This window comes from Nannospalax galili, unplaced genomic scaffold (genome assembly GCF_000622305.1).
Source record: "Nannospalax galili isolate Female #2095 unplaced genomic scaffold, S.galili_v1.0 scaffold336, whole genome shotgun sequence".
NCBI lineage: Eukaryota > Metazoa > Chordata > Mammalia > Rodentia > Spalacidae > Nannospalax > Nannospalax galili.
The window spans coordinates 6,613,253-6,627,629 of NW_008343385.1; the positions used below are offsets into that span (position 1 = coordinate 6,613,253).

The 14,377-nt window shown below is 45.1% G+C and overlaps 1 protein-coding gene across 1 annotated transcript in view; it reads right to left on the reverse strand.

The window, feature by feature from the left end:
- Positions 1 to 5,133, reverse strand: part of Lgals3 (galectin 3) — a 16,497-nt gene extending 11,364 nt beyond the window's left edge. Inside the window, exon 1 of the mRNA XM_008839537.3 lies at positions 4,996 to 5,133. Within this exon, the coding sequence (XP_008837759.1) occupies positions 4,996 to 5,057 (62 nt within the window). The 5' untranslated portion in view covers positions 5,058 to 5,133. The remainder of the gene's footprint in view (positions 1 to 4,995) is intronic.
- Positions 5,134 to 14,377: the final 9,244 nt, after the last annotated feature.

Genomic DNA, 14,377 nt, shown 5'->3' on the forward strand with positions numbered 1-14,377 from the left:
GCGTGTGTATGCGTGTGTGTTCATGTCTATGTACTTGTGTGTGGGGGTGTGCATGTCTGTGTGTGGGGGTCTGTGGAGGCCAGAGGTACATGTCTGTGTGTGTGGATCTGTGGAGGCCAGAGGTACATGTCTGTGTGTGTGTGGATCTGTGGAGGCCAGAGGTCAACATTGGGTGTTCTCTCTATTCCTCTCCACCTTATTTTTTGAGACAGGGTCTAATTGAACCTGAAGCTCACCAGTTGCATAGAATAACTGGCCAATGAGCCCCTGGGATCTACCTGTCTCTGGTTCCCCGTTTCTGAGATTATAGGTTCATGCAGCTATGCCCAGCTTTTGATGTGGGTGCTGAGGATCTAAACTGAGATCTTATGCAAGAAGCACTTTACCTACTGAGCTACCTCCCTAGCCCATAGATCTGTGTTTTAAATTACATTTATTTACTTATTTATTTATTTATTTACTTATTTATTTATTATTTTATCTGTACAACTGTGTAGGGAAGGGAGTGTGCACATGCAGTCAGAGGGCAACTTGCAGAAGTCAGTTCTCTCCTTCCACAATGTGGGTTCCAGGGAGTGAACTCAGGTTATCAGAGGTGATGGCAAGACCCATTGGACCATCTTGCTGGCCCCAGATTTATTTTTTGAAAAGGAAAAAACATGATTTTTTTCAAGCCACGGTTTGTAACCTGAGAACTTTGGTAAAGCGTGTATATATAGAATGATATCTTTTTTTGAGACAGGGTAACCTATGCTGACCTCATTATATAGCTGAAGATGACCCTGAATTTCTGATCTTTCTGCTTCTACCTCCCAAGTGTTGAAATGACAGTGATGCAGGGACAAGTGGAATATTTAAGAAAACTGTGGACTTTAATCCGTCTTCTATGTTGGTCAGTAGAGTTCGGCTGACAAGTTTGTGATTAGGACACTAGCACAGTTATATAGGACTGTGGTTTTAGAACAAAATTGTTATGCTAAAATCTTTAGCATCCAGACAGCTGTGGTAAGTACCTGCAACTTCCTGCCCTTCTTTGGAAACCTTTAAGCCATTTTAAGAAATGAAACCTTACTGTGATGCTTTTAAATATGTATAATGCTTATGAATATGTAATCATAAAATGTGTGAACTCCCCTCGATCAGGGTGCAGATTCTGAGGCTTGAGCCTGAGGATGCAGCCTAGATAAAATAACTTGCTTCCTGGGGCTGGAGAGATGGCTCAGCTGTTAAGAACACCGGTTGTTCTTGCAGAAGACCCAGGTTCGAATCCTAGCACCCACATGGCAGCTAACAACTGTCCATAACTCCAGTCCCAGGAGATCCGACAGCCTCTTCTGACCTCCGTGGGCATTGCACGACAGGGTGCACTTACGTACATGCAGGCAATACATGCATGCACATGGACTAAAATAATAAATAAAAATTTTAAAATAATAATAATAAAATACTTGCTTCCTTGTACACTCCTGGTCTCCTGCCTGATCTTTCCTGCAACAAGTGTGCTCCCTATGCTAGAGTCTGGTGGTACGGGAGATTGGAACCCAGCACCTTCCATATCTTAGGCAAGCACTACCAACTGAGTGACATCCCCAGCCTTTTTTGTTTATATTGTTTTTGTTCACAATAAGTAGTTTACTGAGAGAGACACACAATCAAATGTAAAAAAATCTTCCTAAGCCGGGCGTGGTGGCATACTCCTGTAGTCCCAGCACTTGGGAGGCAGAGGCAGGGGGATCTCTGTGAGTTCAAGGCCAGCGTGGTCTACAAGGAGTTCCAGGACAGCTGGGGCTACAGGGAGACCCTGCTTCAAAAAAACAAAAAAAAAAAAAAAAATCTTCCTGCCCTCCAGAGGGTACAGATAAGCTCCAACCTGGTGCTAAAGAGCCAGAAAGGAAAAAATAAAAATAAAAAAAATAAAGATAAATTTAAAAATAGAGAATGCTGCTTGGGTCTCTATGTTTGTGAACACCAAGCAGAAGTAGTTCAGTGTAGCTTTGAATAAGGAAGTTAGACATGAGTCAGAATATTAATCAGCCGTTTACTGGTAGCTTTCACTTTAATAAAGAGAGTTAGCCACAACAGCATCCCCTTCTGGGCCTATCTACCAATCACCTAGTTTCTGTGTTCCCAGGAACTCTTCTGGAACTTCTGCTCTTAAAGAGCAGCTGATGATCCTGAGCCCTCTCCACACTCCTCTCCCAGGAGTCCAGGCCAGGCACTCTGCTTCCTGCCTCTACAGAAACACAGGGCAAGGCTTGAGGAAAGTCCACTTCCCAAAGCCAGAGTCAGTGACACTGAGCTAGAGAGAGGAGACAGGTCCTTTCCCGGGGTTTCTTTCTCATCTGGGTTCCTCACATCAAGGAAGGTAAAATTACTCCACAGTTCTCAGGTACCAGTTTTTCCCTTCTGGAAAAGCTGAGTAAGTTAGGAGAGAACTCATGACCCTTAGTCAACAGTGAGCTGGAACACAGGTCTGTTGCAATGAAGACTTAGTATCTGGCTACTGAGAGTCAGGGAAATAGGTACCTAAATTATAAATAAGACTAACATGGGTCTCTTGAGCTCACTAGCAAGAAGTAAAAAGTCTATTTTATGTATTTATCTTGAGACAGGGTCTCACTATGTAGCCCAGGTTGGCTTAGAATTCTCTCTGTAGCCTATGCTGACCTCAAACTTAACCTCCTGCTTCTGCCTCCCGACTGTTGGGATTACAGGTACTTCACCACCACACCCAGCTAAGGGAAAAGCCTTTATAAAGCACCTGTGCACACTATGGAGACAGAGGCAGGCGAGTTTCTGTGAGTTTGAGACCACCCTGATCTACATAACTAGTTCCAGGGCAGCACAGTGAGACCCTGTCTCATTAAAAAAATTTTTTTAAAAAAGAAGCACCTGTGCATATTCATTGTGTTAGATGGCTTTAGCGTCAACTTGACACACCTGGGTTGAGGGAGCCCAATTGGGGAATTGCCTCCATTAGACTGGCCTGTGGCCATGTGTGGGGGACATCTTCTTGATGAGTGATGTGGGAGAGCCCAGCTCACTGTGGGTGGTGCCACCCCTCAGCAGGTGGGCTTGTGTTGCATAAGAAGGCAGGCTGAGCAGGGCCCAGGGAGCAAGTTAGTAAGCAGCATTCCTCCGAGGCCTGTGCTCCAGATCCTGCCTCCAGCTTCCTGCCCTGAGTTCCTACCTTGGCTCCTGGATGAACTATGAACTAGGATATGTAAGCTAAATAAACCCTTTCCTCCCCAAGTTGGTATTGGTCAAGAGTGTTTTGTCACAGCAATGGAGAAACAAACTAGGACATTTATTTATTTTATTTATGTGTATGAGTGTTTTGCCTGCATGTATGTGAGTAGGAATGCCACGAGTTCAAGATCAGCCCAGTATGGGCTACATACTGAGTACCAGGCCAGCCAGGGCTACTTTGCAAGGCCCTGTCTCAAAAAACAAAGCAAAAACATCAGTGTCCAAAAGGGAGACAATTGCTAGGTATGATGACACATGCCTGGAAAATCACAAGTTTAAGACCAGCCTCAACCATATAGGAAGAACCTTGTCTCATTAAAACAAACTACAAACCACTTTCTATTCTCTAGTTCTTGAGTCCCTCAGAAAAGAAACAATTTTTGCCAAAAAAAAAAAAAGTGAGGCTTTTGTTATTAAACTTTAGTCTTTATGGAAACTGCTGGTATCTCACTTTTATAATCCCAACACTTGGGAGACTCAGCCAGGAGGATTGCCTCAAATCGGAAGCTAGTCTGGGCTACAGAGTGAGTTCCAGACCACCATGGGCTGCAGTGAGACCCTGTCCCTGACCTCCCCACTGAAGAAAACAAAAACATTTTTTATGGAAACACTTTTTTTTTTAATTTAAGAGGCTTATAAACTTGAAGCAAACACATTGGAGGAAGTTGATTAGTTTTTCATGCTGTGATCACTATCATTTTCTTCAGAACTAACTGAACCTGGTTTACATTCCTTTCCCAGGATCCTACATACTGGGTCACCAAGGTCTGGATGACCTCATTGTCCAGAAACCCTACTCCCAGGGGTCACTTTACAAATATTCCAGCACCTGGATTAGGAATCACTCATTTCCTATGAGAGTTAGCCTGAAACCTAAGTCACAGCCCTAATCCCTGTGTCATCAAGTCCCTGGCATTGAGTGCTGTTCTGAGTGCAAGCTCTTTCAGTGTTTTTGCTTGAGCAACTGAAAATGCAGAATAAATCCAAGTTTTTAAAAACCTCTAAGGCTCTGCACACCAGGACAAACACTGCCACACCCAGGACTTCCTCAGCCCAGAGCCGAGAGCTTATTGCCCAAATCAGCCCCACTGGGCAGGCATGAGTCACTTGGCTTGCGAAAGCTTAGGGCTAGTCTTTGTTGAACGGGGCACACACCCACTCTGGCCTGAGACAGTACCTTTTTCTGTGGGGTCAGCATTCAGTGAGCGGCTGCAGCCCCTTCCGCTGCTGGACCTGGTAGATCTCACTGGCATCACGCAGCAAGAACGCCTCCAGCCGAAGGCTCAGCAGATACCCCAAAATGACCAGCCAAGTCAGGGATGCCCAGAGGCGCCCTGTAGAGTCCCCTAGGCACTCTCCTTGCATGCCAGGAGGGGACCTGGTTCCTAACCACACTAGAAACGACATCTACCTGGGGCCAACGACAAAGTGGCCCCTCCAGAGTTGGGGCTCACTCTGAGTACAGACCGTGGACCCTGGGGAGCTTCCAAAACCCTGCAGCGGGTCCTGTGGCCAGCCAGGTGCCAGAGACATCCCACCGCCCGTAGGATGCTTATTCAACACGCAGGGTGCTAACTTTTCCCGAGTCTCACACCCTCACACCCCGGAGAGCCAAGGTTATGGACCGGTGTCCCGAACGCTGCCCGCCACCCCTCGTGGGGCTGCAGAGCCCAGGCCACCCGCACCCGCAAGCCGAGCCGGAGCAGCGCCAGGACCCCGCCGCGCCCTGTGCCCCGCGCAGCTCACCTGCTGTGCGCCGGGTGTCCGCTCCTACCGCTGATCAGGACGCCTGGGCGGCGGCTCTGCATTCAAGTACCAGTGCGCGGTGCGGCCCTCCGGGGCGGGGCAGCATCCCTGCCCATAGGCCTCGCCCCGGGACGCGCCGCGCCCACCCTCTCCGCCTGGGGCGGCCCTGGGCGCAGCAGTGACACGCCCCAACAACGGAGCCTCGGTGGGTGGGGGACACCCACCTGCGCCTCCGCCTGTGTTCCTACCATCCTGACTCACCGGACTCAGGACTCTGGAGCGTGTTTGCATGCTTTCTTCCTGAATCGCAGTCCGCCTCGTCTTGTCTTCATTTCCTTTACCCAGAGCCTTCTCCAGAAATCAGCAAGTGATTTAGGAGTGTGGCGGAGGGGGCGAAGGGAGGGTCTGAGATGTAACAGGCACCCACGTTCTTTGACTCTCTCTGAATTTTGCTACGCCTGACTGAATGCCTTTCAGGCGACAGTCCTAAATTGTTTTGCCCTTTGCTCCAAGGATGTCCTCTGCATCTACTCAGGGTGTGGTGCAGAGTAGATCCTCAGTGAAATTTGTTGAATGAATTAATGAATGAATGAGCAAATGAATGAATGAATTGCTTCCTAAGAAGTCTGCTTTCTCAAAGACCTAAGGAGAGTTCTGCACAGCAAGGAACGAATCTGGTAAAGGGAGCAACGGAACAAAGCTATGGCCGCTGGAAAGTTGTCACAACCAATAGTCATGTAGGAGGACGAGAGCTTATAATCAATTTGGAAGCATTTGGGTAAAAACTGAGTGAAGTGATTAAGGATATTCAAGATAGATTTCTTTTCTAGCTTCAGATAGTAATATCAGCTAATACCCACCAAGGACTTACATGCCCCATAGTATGCCTAGGACTTTACATACATATATGGGGTAGGGGTTACTTTTAAATCCTATTTTAAAGATGAGGAAATTCAGGTACAGAGAATTAAATATGACCATGATTATAACATACATCAAGGTATGTCAGGGTCAAAGAATTTGGGGAATGGGATTTTTCACTATTCAGCAGACTGAATGTGAACGTGGGCATGCCCACACATAAAACAAGAGGAAGGAAAGGAAAAGAGAGAAGGGGAGGACAGGGGAGGGGAGGGAAAGGAAGGGAAGGGAAGGACACCAAAAGTTGGTAGAATCAGGAGACATTGTAAGTGACCATTCAGAAATAGAACAATTGACCACAGGTGGAAGTATCTCTGGACACTGAGAACAGAGGACCAAACAGAGGACCTCCTGCAGAGGACCAACGTTTCCTGTCTGACTGATTCTGCAAGAGCCTGTCCCCTTGAGCAGCTATGCCTGTGAGCCTTTGGACTTTTAATTAGAAGAGTGAGGAATTTGGTGCAAGAGTAAGAGCCACGCCCAGGGAGGGTGTTCTTAAATTGGACCTTTAGGAAAGAGGTTGGTGGAGAGCTTTGGAGGAAACTGTACTTATACCCACCAGGACTGGGCAAGCTTTTAGCAGACTTCCAGGCACAGGTCTGGGGAATCATTAACACTCTTCATGGGGCAAGGGTGCTCTGCTAGTGCCACCTGAAGGCTCCCTTAAGTAGGCAGATATTCGACATTTCTTAAAGGGGCATGGAAGTTGCTGCAGCTAACTGGGACTGTCACCCTGGTTTGTTAGCACAAGAGGGGGCCTACTTGGGCTAGCAGGGTGAGATGCACTGAGCAGGGGACGGGCCCTGCATGCAAGAACAAGGCCACGGAAAACCTACAAATAACCTCAATGGCAAAAAGGAGACCTGGAGAAAACTGGCCAGTGGGTGTGGTGGTGTGACTTTATGCTATAGTTCAATGTGTTTCAAACTCTGGACAATGGATTCACTTAAAAAACCAAAATGGAGGGACTGGAGAGATGGCGCAACGGTTAAGAGAACTGGCTGCTCTTACAGAGGACCCAGGATGGATTCCAGCACCCACATGGCAGTTAACAACTGTCCATAACTCCAGTTCCAGGGAAATCTGACATCTTCTTCTGACCTCCACAGGTATTGCATGACAAGGGTACACTTACATGCATGCAGGCACTACAATCATACACATAAAATAAAAAAATAAAATATTTTTTAAAAAACAAAATAGAGGGGCTGGAGAGACGGCTCAGCGGTTAAGAGCACTGACTGCTCTTGCAGAGGACCCGGGTTCGATTCCCAGCACCCACATGGCGGCTATGAACCGTCCTTAACCCCAGTTCCAGGAGAATCCAATACCCTCTTCTGACCTCCACAGCATTGCACGACACGGTTGCACTCACATACATGCAGGCAATACACTCATATACATAAAATAAAAATAATAAAATTAAAAAAAAAAAAACAAAAACAAAATAGAAAGCAATAATGTGGCATAATTTCATTGACACAATGTGATTGAAGGATAGTAGCTAATGAAAAGTCTGAATTACATTTTTCCAAAGATATAAAAGATATCAGGTGTCTTGAGCAGCCTGGTAACACTGACACAGGGAAGGATCCTGTGTAGCAGACAAGAATACATAATCTATAAAGCAGCAAAGAGGAATTAAAGGAGGAAGCAAACAGCTTCACTTGATACTGAATTTTTCTTCCGATGACTTTCTCCTTTGCCTACCACACCCTGGCCACTTGAAAGCCTCGTGCTATAACCCAGCACACAAGACTCCTGACTGGGCATCCTCAATCTGATGATTCCCCAGTGACTCACGCTCATGCCCTTCATGTCTTTCCTCAATTGAGGCTACTCTTTCCAGCCTGCAACTGGAAGTTGTTTTTTTCCCTGGGATGTCTCTGGTGCTGCTGGTTCACTGACTAGGGTCCCACGTTCCTTTTCTTCCCCTTGCTTAGATCGGCTTCCACAGAAGATCACAATATTGCCTTATTTACTCTGTCCACTGCCTATTTGTTGGCCTTGCCCTGCCTTTCTGCCCACTCCTTTTCCAGAGGCCCAGTTTCTTTACTGTCCTTTTCACTGATGGATCCAAGTGGCATACAGTTGGCACTCAGTAATATTTGCTAAATAAATAAATACACGGACAAGCAATGGGGAAGAATCTTGTGGGCTATTTGATCTGATCAGTTTTTCAAGGTTCTTACTTCTAGTTAACTAATGTCCCTTAAAAATGATCAATAGGATTAAGATGTTCTCTATGAAACACAAAAATTCAATTAAAAATTTACAAAAATAAGTAAATAAACAAATGCATTTTTTTTTAAAGTTGGGCTGGGCATGGTGATACATGCCATTAATCTTAGTATTTTAGAGGCAGAGGCAGGCGAATCTCTAGCCTGGTCTCCACAACAAGTTCCAGGCCAGCTGGAGACCTTACCTAAAAATAAAAAATCCTGTGAACATATTTTATTTTGGTTTAACTTTTACATTATATGGTGATTATTTTCCCCTATTTTTGTATTTTAAACATTATTTAAATGAGTATCTATTCCATTAATTGACCATAACTTTAAAAAGAATGCTCAACAGACCTGCTCTCAAAGTAATTATAAAAGTTACCAAAGAATTGTTTGATACATTTTGTCTCCTTTTTTGTTTTTTGTTTTTTTTATTTTGTTTTTTGATACATTTGCACAAGAAATGCAAATTTTGGTTATTTTCTAACTAACTCTGCCTTTTCTTTGGAAGAAACAGGTAAAATTATCTAATGTTTTTATTGTCAAGGTACTAAGATCTAAACATTGGTGTTGCCTCAAAATTCACACATTGAGATTCTGATCCCCAAAATGATGATGTTAGGAGGTGGAGGCTTGGGTGGTGATTAAGTCAGGGGAAAAGCCCTCAAGAATGTGATTAATGTCTTTGTTAAGAGTCCAAAGGAACCCTTGTACTTTCACCTTGTGAGGACACAGTGTGACACCTTCTGAACCAGAAAACAGGCCATCACCAAACACAGCATCTGCCAGGTCTTGGTGCTGGACTTCCAGCCTCCAGAATGATGAGGAATAAATGTCTGCTATTTGCAAGCCACCTATTCTGCTCTGTAACTTTTTTGTAGACCAGTCCAGGTGGGCTAAGACACAGGGAAAGTGACTAACTTATTCAAGCTCTTTCCTGTTGAGGAGCAGAATCCAGAAATAGTAACTTTTTTAAGTTATCTGGAAGAAACAGTGGTCAAGAGAATCATTGTAGGACTGTAGAGGGGGCTCAGCAGGTAGGGGTGCTTGCCACCAAGCCTTATGACCTGAGGTTGATCCCTGGAACCCATGGTAGAAGGAGAGAACTGACTCCCACAAGTTGTCTTCTGACCTCCATACAAGTGCCCACATACACACACTACATACACAAAATAATCAAAATTTTAAAAATAAAAATAAGAGGCTGGAGAGATGGCTCAGTGGTTAAGAGAACTGGCTGCTGTTGCAGAGGACCCAGGTTCGGTTCCCAGCATGAATATGGCAGCTAACAACCTTCCTTAAGTCCAAGGGCCTCTTCTGACCTCCACAGGCACTGCACACATGTGGATCACTTACATACATGCAGGCAACAAAACACTCATACAAATTAATTAATTAATTAATTAAATAGATAAAAAAATTTTAAAGCAAAAAATAAAATAGATAAATGTAAAAAATCACCATAGAGCCGGGTGTGGTGGCACACGCCTTAATCCCGGCACTTGGGAGGCAGAGGCAGGCAGATCTTTGTGAGTTCAAGGCCAACCTGGTCTACATAGTGAGTTCCAGGACAGCTGGGGCTACAGAGAGACCCTGTCTCAAAGAAAAAAAAAAAAAATCACCATAGAGACTAGCTTATGTAAACTGTGCCATAGTCCAGACGTTATCTAATTCTACAGAATTCCTACACTCACTAACATAATCAATTAATAGTGTATAAACCAACGATGTCATGTGGTTTTCTACAAGGGGAGGGAAATGAGCACGGAGGCACTCCCTTATCCGTGGCACTAGGAAGGAGTGCTGCATTCTCCAGGATGGACCTGAAAGTGCTTGAGGGGCTGCTACTGCCCCTTCATTGTCCTCTCAAAGCTTGCACACAGAAGTCGCTGTGTGGCTGGAGATGAGTTATGACAAGAACTCTGCACAGGTAAACCTGGCAAGCCGTTTATTTGAATGGGTCATCCATGATGAATGATTAGCCTGTAGTATTCAGCAGGATGACTGGAATGCCCTTTGCCTCCTAGGACAACATTGCAAACCTTAAGACATTGAGGCAGAGGGCCATTCTTTGACGGCTAGCTGGAAGAGGACAATGGATAGCCACATAGGTTACTGTGGAGATGAGGGATGAATCACATTCTTGCCTTTCAGGTAATCTTTGGTCATTTTTTTAGAGCTAGATAAAGCTTGTATCTTTCTTAGGAAGAAGGTTTGCTTACACCTAAAGCTGTGATCAGATTTCTTTTTCTCTTCATTTCTCTACTTTCACACCTTAGTGACCCTCTGCTAATGAATCTTTGCTAATTTCCTGCCAGGCAAAGCTAGCAAAAGGGTCTTGCTACATCAGGGAGTGGCTGGAGTTTATAATTTGTACACATGCAGCAATGGCTCATTAGGACCCAACCCAAAGCCAATATAAACTCTCTCAGGATAAGTATGCAAGGTAATCTCATAAAATATCGTCGAATGACTTCTATATACTGATGACTGTACAGTTTGAAATAAGGGACAAGTCTATATTAGCCCGCAGCAACATTCCATACAGAGTTTAGGTCTCTGATTTCATAAACAAACAAACAGAAGACAAAGACCCTGAAAGGGGGCATGGTACCCACAGTCGGAGGAGGAACTTTGAGGAAGCTGGTGGAAAGTCTAGAAGGCATTTGGAGGAGGGATCATCAGTTAGAGAAAGTCAGGAGAAAACAAAAGGAGATAAGAGCAAAAAATGGAAATTTCCACAAGTGAATTAAAAAGAGAAAAACTGGCAAGTTGGAGGAGAAAGCAGAGCCAAAAAAATATTTTAGAGTCAGGTTTAAGCTGGGAAAATAGAATTTGGGAGGAAGGCTGGAGATAGGAGAATAGGAAAATTGTGAACATATAAAAAGCAAGAGGTGCATGGGGGTGGGGGGGGTTCCAGATGGTTCAGTGGGTAAAGGCACTTGCCACCAAGCCTGACAACCTGCACTTCATCCTGGGACCCACATAGTACAAGGAGAGAATCAGCTCCTGCAAGCTGTCCTCTGGCCTCCACATACTCTATGGTATGCACATACCCCACCCAGTAAATAAATGTCACAGAAAAAATTAAAAGCATGAAGAAATGAGAAGTCAGAAAGAAATTTTCCAGAAAGTAGCTACAGTGGGCCAAATAAGGAAAGATACCTCAAAAAAGTTGAAGCCCTCATGAAATATAAACGAAAACATATTGATGGTAACTCTTCTAGACAGTTGACTATTGAAACAATCAGGAAAAATGAGAAGAAAAAGAACTTCTCACTTATCCCATTTGGTCCCTTGGGAACCCACAGTAAATCTGGGGATTCTGTTTGTGTCCACGTAGTGTCAGTACATCCAGGTGACAAGTGAGAAGTGGAGCTGATCTCAGGACAGTTGGCCTAGCTGATGCCAACAGATGGCTTCAGCGCTGGAAACCTGGAACATGTGGCTGACAGACTTAAGGACTGAAGGAGAGGCTGGGTATCATGAGGACACAATTTATGCTCCGAAAACAGAACACTTCCCAGTTCCAGAACCAAAGAACCTGGCTGTCTGCTGTTTATCATTTCAGTTATCTGACATTAGTCCTTCGCTTCTGAGGTGTTTATCGGGGATCTGATATTTGCCTCAACCATTTTACAAACCTACTCCTTCCAGCTCATTGAATGAACAGGATTGTCAAAACCTGGCCAACACGTGAATGGAGTCAGTGGCAGTGACATGTCAGTTGCTGATTTTCAAGGTCTCCTTGCCTAGGCTGTAACTCAAGCCTTCTCAAGGATGCATTGGGAGCCATAGCCAACTTAGAGAGAATCCAACAGCATTAGGGAATAAGATGTGTCCCAGGTGCCATCAAAGGTAGAAAGCTCCTTTTTCCTGCTCACTTCAGCTCTGACCTTCCTTGTCTGTTCCTCAAGCCTAACCCAAACTGACCTTTAGCATTAACTACCACAAAACCCACATTCCTGCCACAGCCTCTCCTGCAAATACAGGACCTTGGCATGCCTACCACACTCAAAGCACCTGCTACCTTTGACACAGCTCACAGCCAGGGCTGTGCACTTGATTCCTACACCAACTGCTTCTGTGAGAAGATAGAAAACAAGGCAAAGAATGGAGTGAAGCAGTTTGCTAGGGCTTTTGATGAAGTGCTGTCAACCAGGTGGCTCAAATGACTGAAATTTACTTTCTTGCAATTTGAAATTTAAAAAATTAAAATTAGCCGGGCATGGTGGTACACACCTTTAATCCAGCACTTGGAGCAAAGGCAGGCAGATCTCTGTGAGTTCGAGGCCGGCCTGGTCTACATAGTGAGTTCCAGGACAGCTGGGGCTACAGGGAGACCCTGTCTCAAAAAGACAAAACAACAACAACAACAACAACAACAAAAAACCCCACCTTATATGCATGTATGAAATTCTCAATAAATTATTTTTTAAAATAAAATTTTTTTTGATAGGGTCTCCCTGTAGCCCCAGCTGCCGGCTGAGGTCTACAAGGAGACCCTGTCTCAAAAGACAGAAAAAAAAAAAATTAAAATTAAAAACAAAGAAGCTTGATGGAACTTGGGAGGCTGAGGCAGGAAGATTGTGGGTTTGAGGCCAGCCTGGGCTACATAGTGAGATCCTATTGATGAAGAAAAAGAAGAAAGAAAGAGGGAGGAGGAGGAGGTATAGAAGGAGGAAGGGCAGGGGACCTTCATGGAGGAAAGGGAGGGAAGAGCAGAGCAAGTCCTGAAATATTTAAATTCCCAGTTTTCATTTCTGCATTCGGATGGTGCACCTCACTCTTACTACCTCATCCAGAGCCCTTTTAAAAATATATATATTATTTATTATTTTGAGTTTATATGCATGAGTGTATTGTCTGCATGTGTGTAAGTGCACCCATGTCCTGCAGTGCCCACGGAGGTCGTTGGATTCCCTGGAACTGGAGTTACTGAAGTTATTAGCTGCCATGTGGGTGCTGGGACTCGAACCCTGATCCTTTGCAAGAGCAGTCAGTGCTCTTAATCACTGAGCCATCTCTCCAGCCCTGAGAAACACTCCCCCCCCTTTTTTAAAACTTTTTTAAAAAATTTTGAGAATTTCATACATGGATATAAGGTGTTTTGATTAAATCCACGCCCACTCCCTCCCCTCCAACACCTCCCCTTTTTAAACATCTTTTTTTCTCTTTGAACTAGCTGCTTTCTGTGACCTGCTAAGGCGTTCTAATTAGTGCAAACCATAGAGCTCCCCTAGAGGCCCTCTGGCTTGAGGAGAGCTGGCTCCTCTGTATGTGCTGGAGGCAAAAAGCACTGTTTTCCAGGGCTATTACCATGACTACAACATTCTAGGCTTTCCCACGAAGCCTAAACTACCCACGCAGAGAAGTCTTTTCTGGGAACTAGCTGTTGGAGTGCACCTTCCTGACCAGCAGCCTGGCTCCTGCATTGGGACTCCACTTCCTGGTCCTCATCCCTAACCCACTGCCTCAGTCTCCTGTCGTCCCACTCACTTCCTATTTGCCCTTGGGCACATTCTGTACTCTTTACTCTCAAATCAAGCTCTTCCTTTTCCCCCAGGAACACACAGGCTTGCTCAATAATCAGTTCCCCTACACTGTTAGGAAAACTGAAACAGTCAAAATAATAAGGAGTGCTGGCTCATGCCTGTAATCCCAGCACTTGGGAAGCTGAGGCAGGAGGATTGCTGCAAGTTTGGGGCCAGCCTAGGTCACATAGTGAGCTCCAGAACAGACTGGGCTATACCAGAAGACCTGTCCTGAAAAAACAAACACCACCAACAAAACCCCACTCTAGGTACACATGCTGCACAAAGCAAGCTGAGCAGGAGAGCTGCTGGCATTGTAGGTGTGGCTACTGATAAGCATACCCTTGCTGGCACAGAAGTGTTCGCACTACAAACAAAACTATGGGGCGTGCCAGGACTGTAGGGTGTGGCAAAACAAGACAGACAGGCTCTGGCCAGGAGAGCCCTCCAGATTTTCATGCTGGCAATGCACAATGCATATTTTCAATGTTTCTGCTGGCCAGCAACCACCAAAATCTCTGCACGGAGCTGGAGAGACCTGGTTTGTGCAGAGAATGAGAGACCATGGAGGAAGATTTTCCCCTTTGTATCTTATTGGTTTGTGGCAGGGTCTTATAGTAACCAAGGACTGTGTGTACACACTGAAAGAGGCCAGAGGAGGATGTTGGTGTCTTCCTCTGCCTCTCTCCACCTCATTTCTTT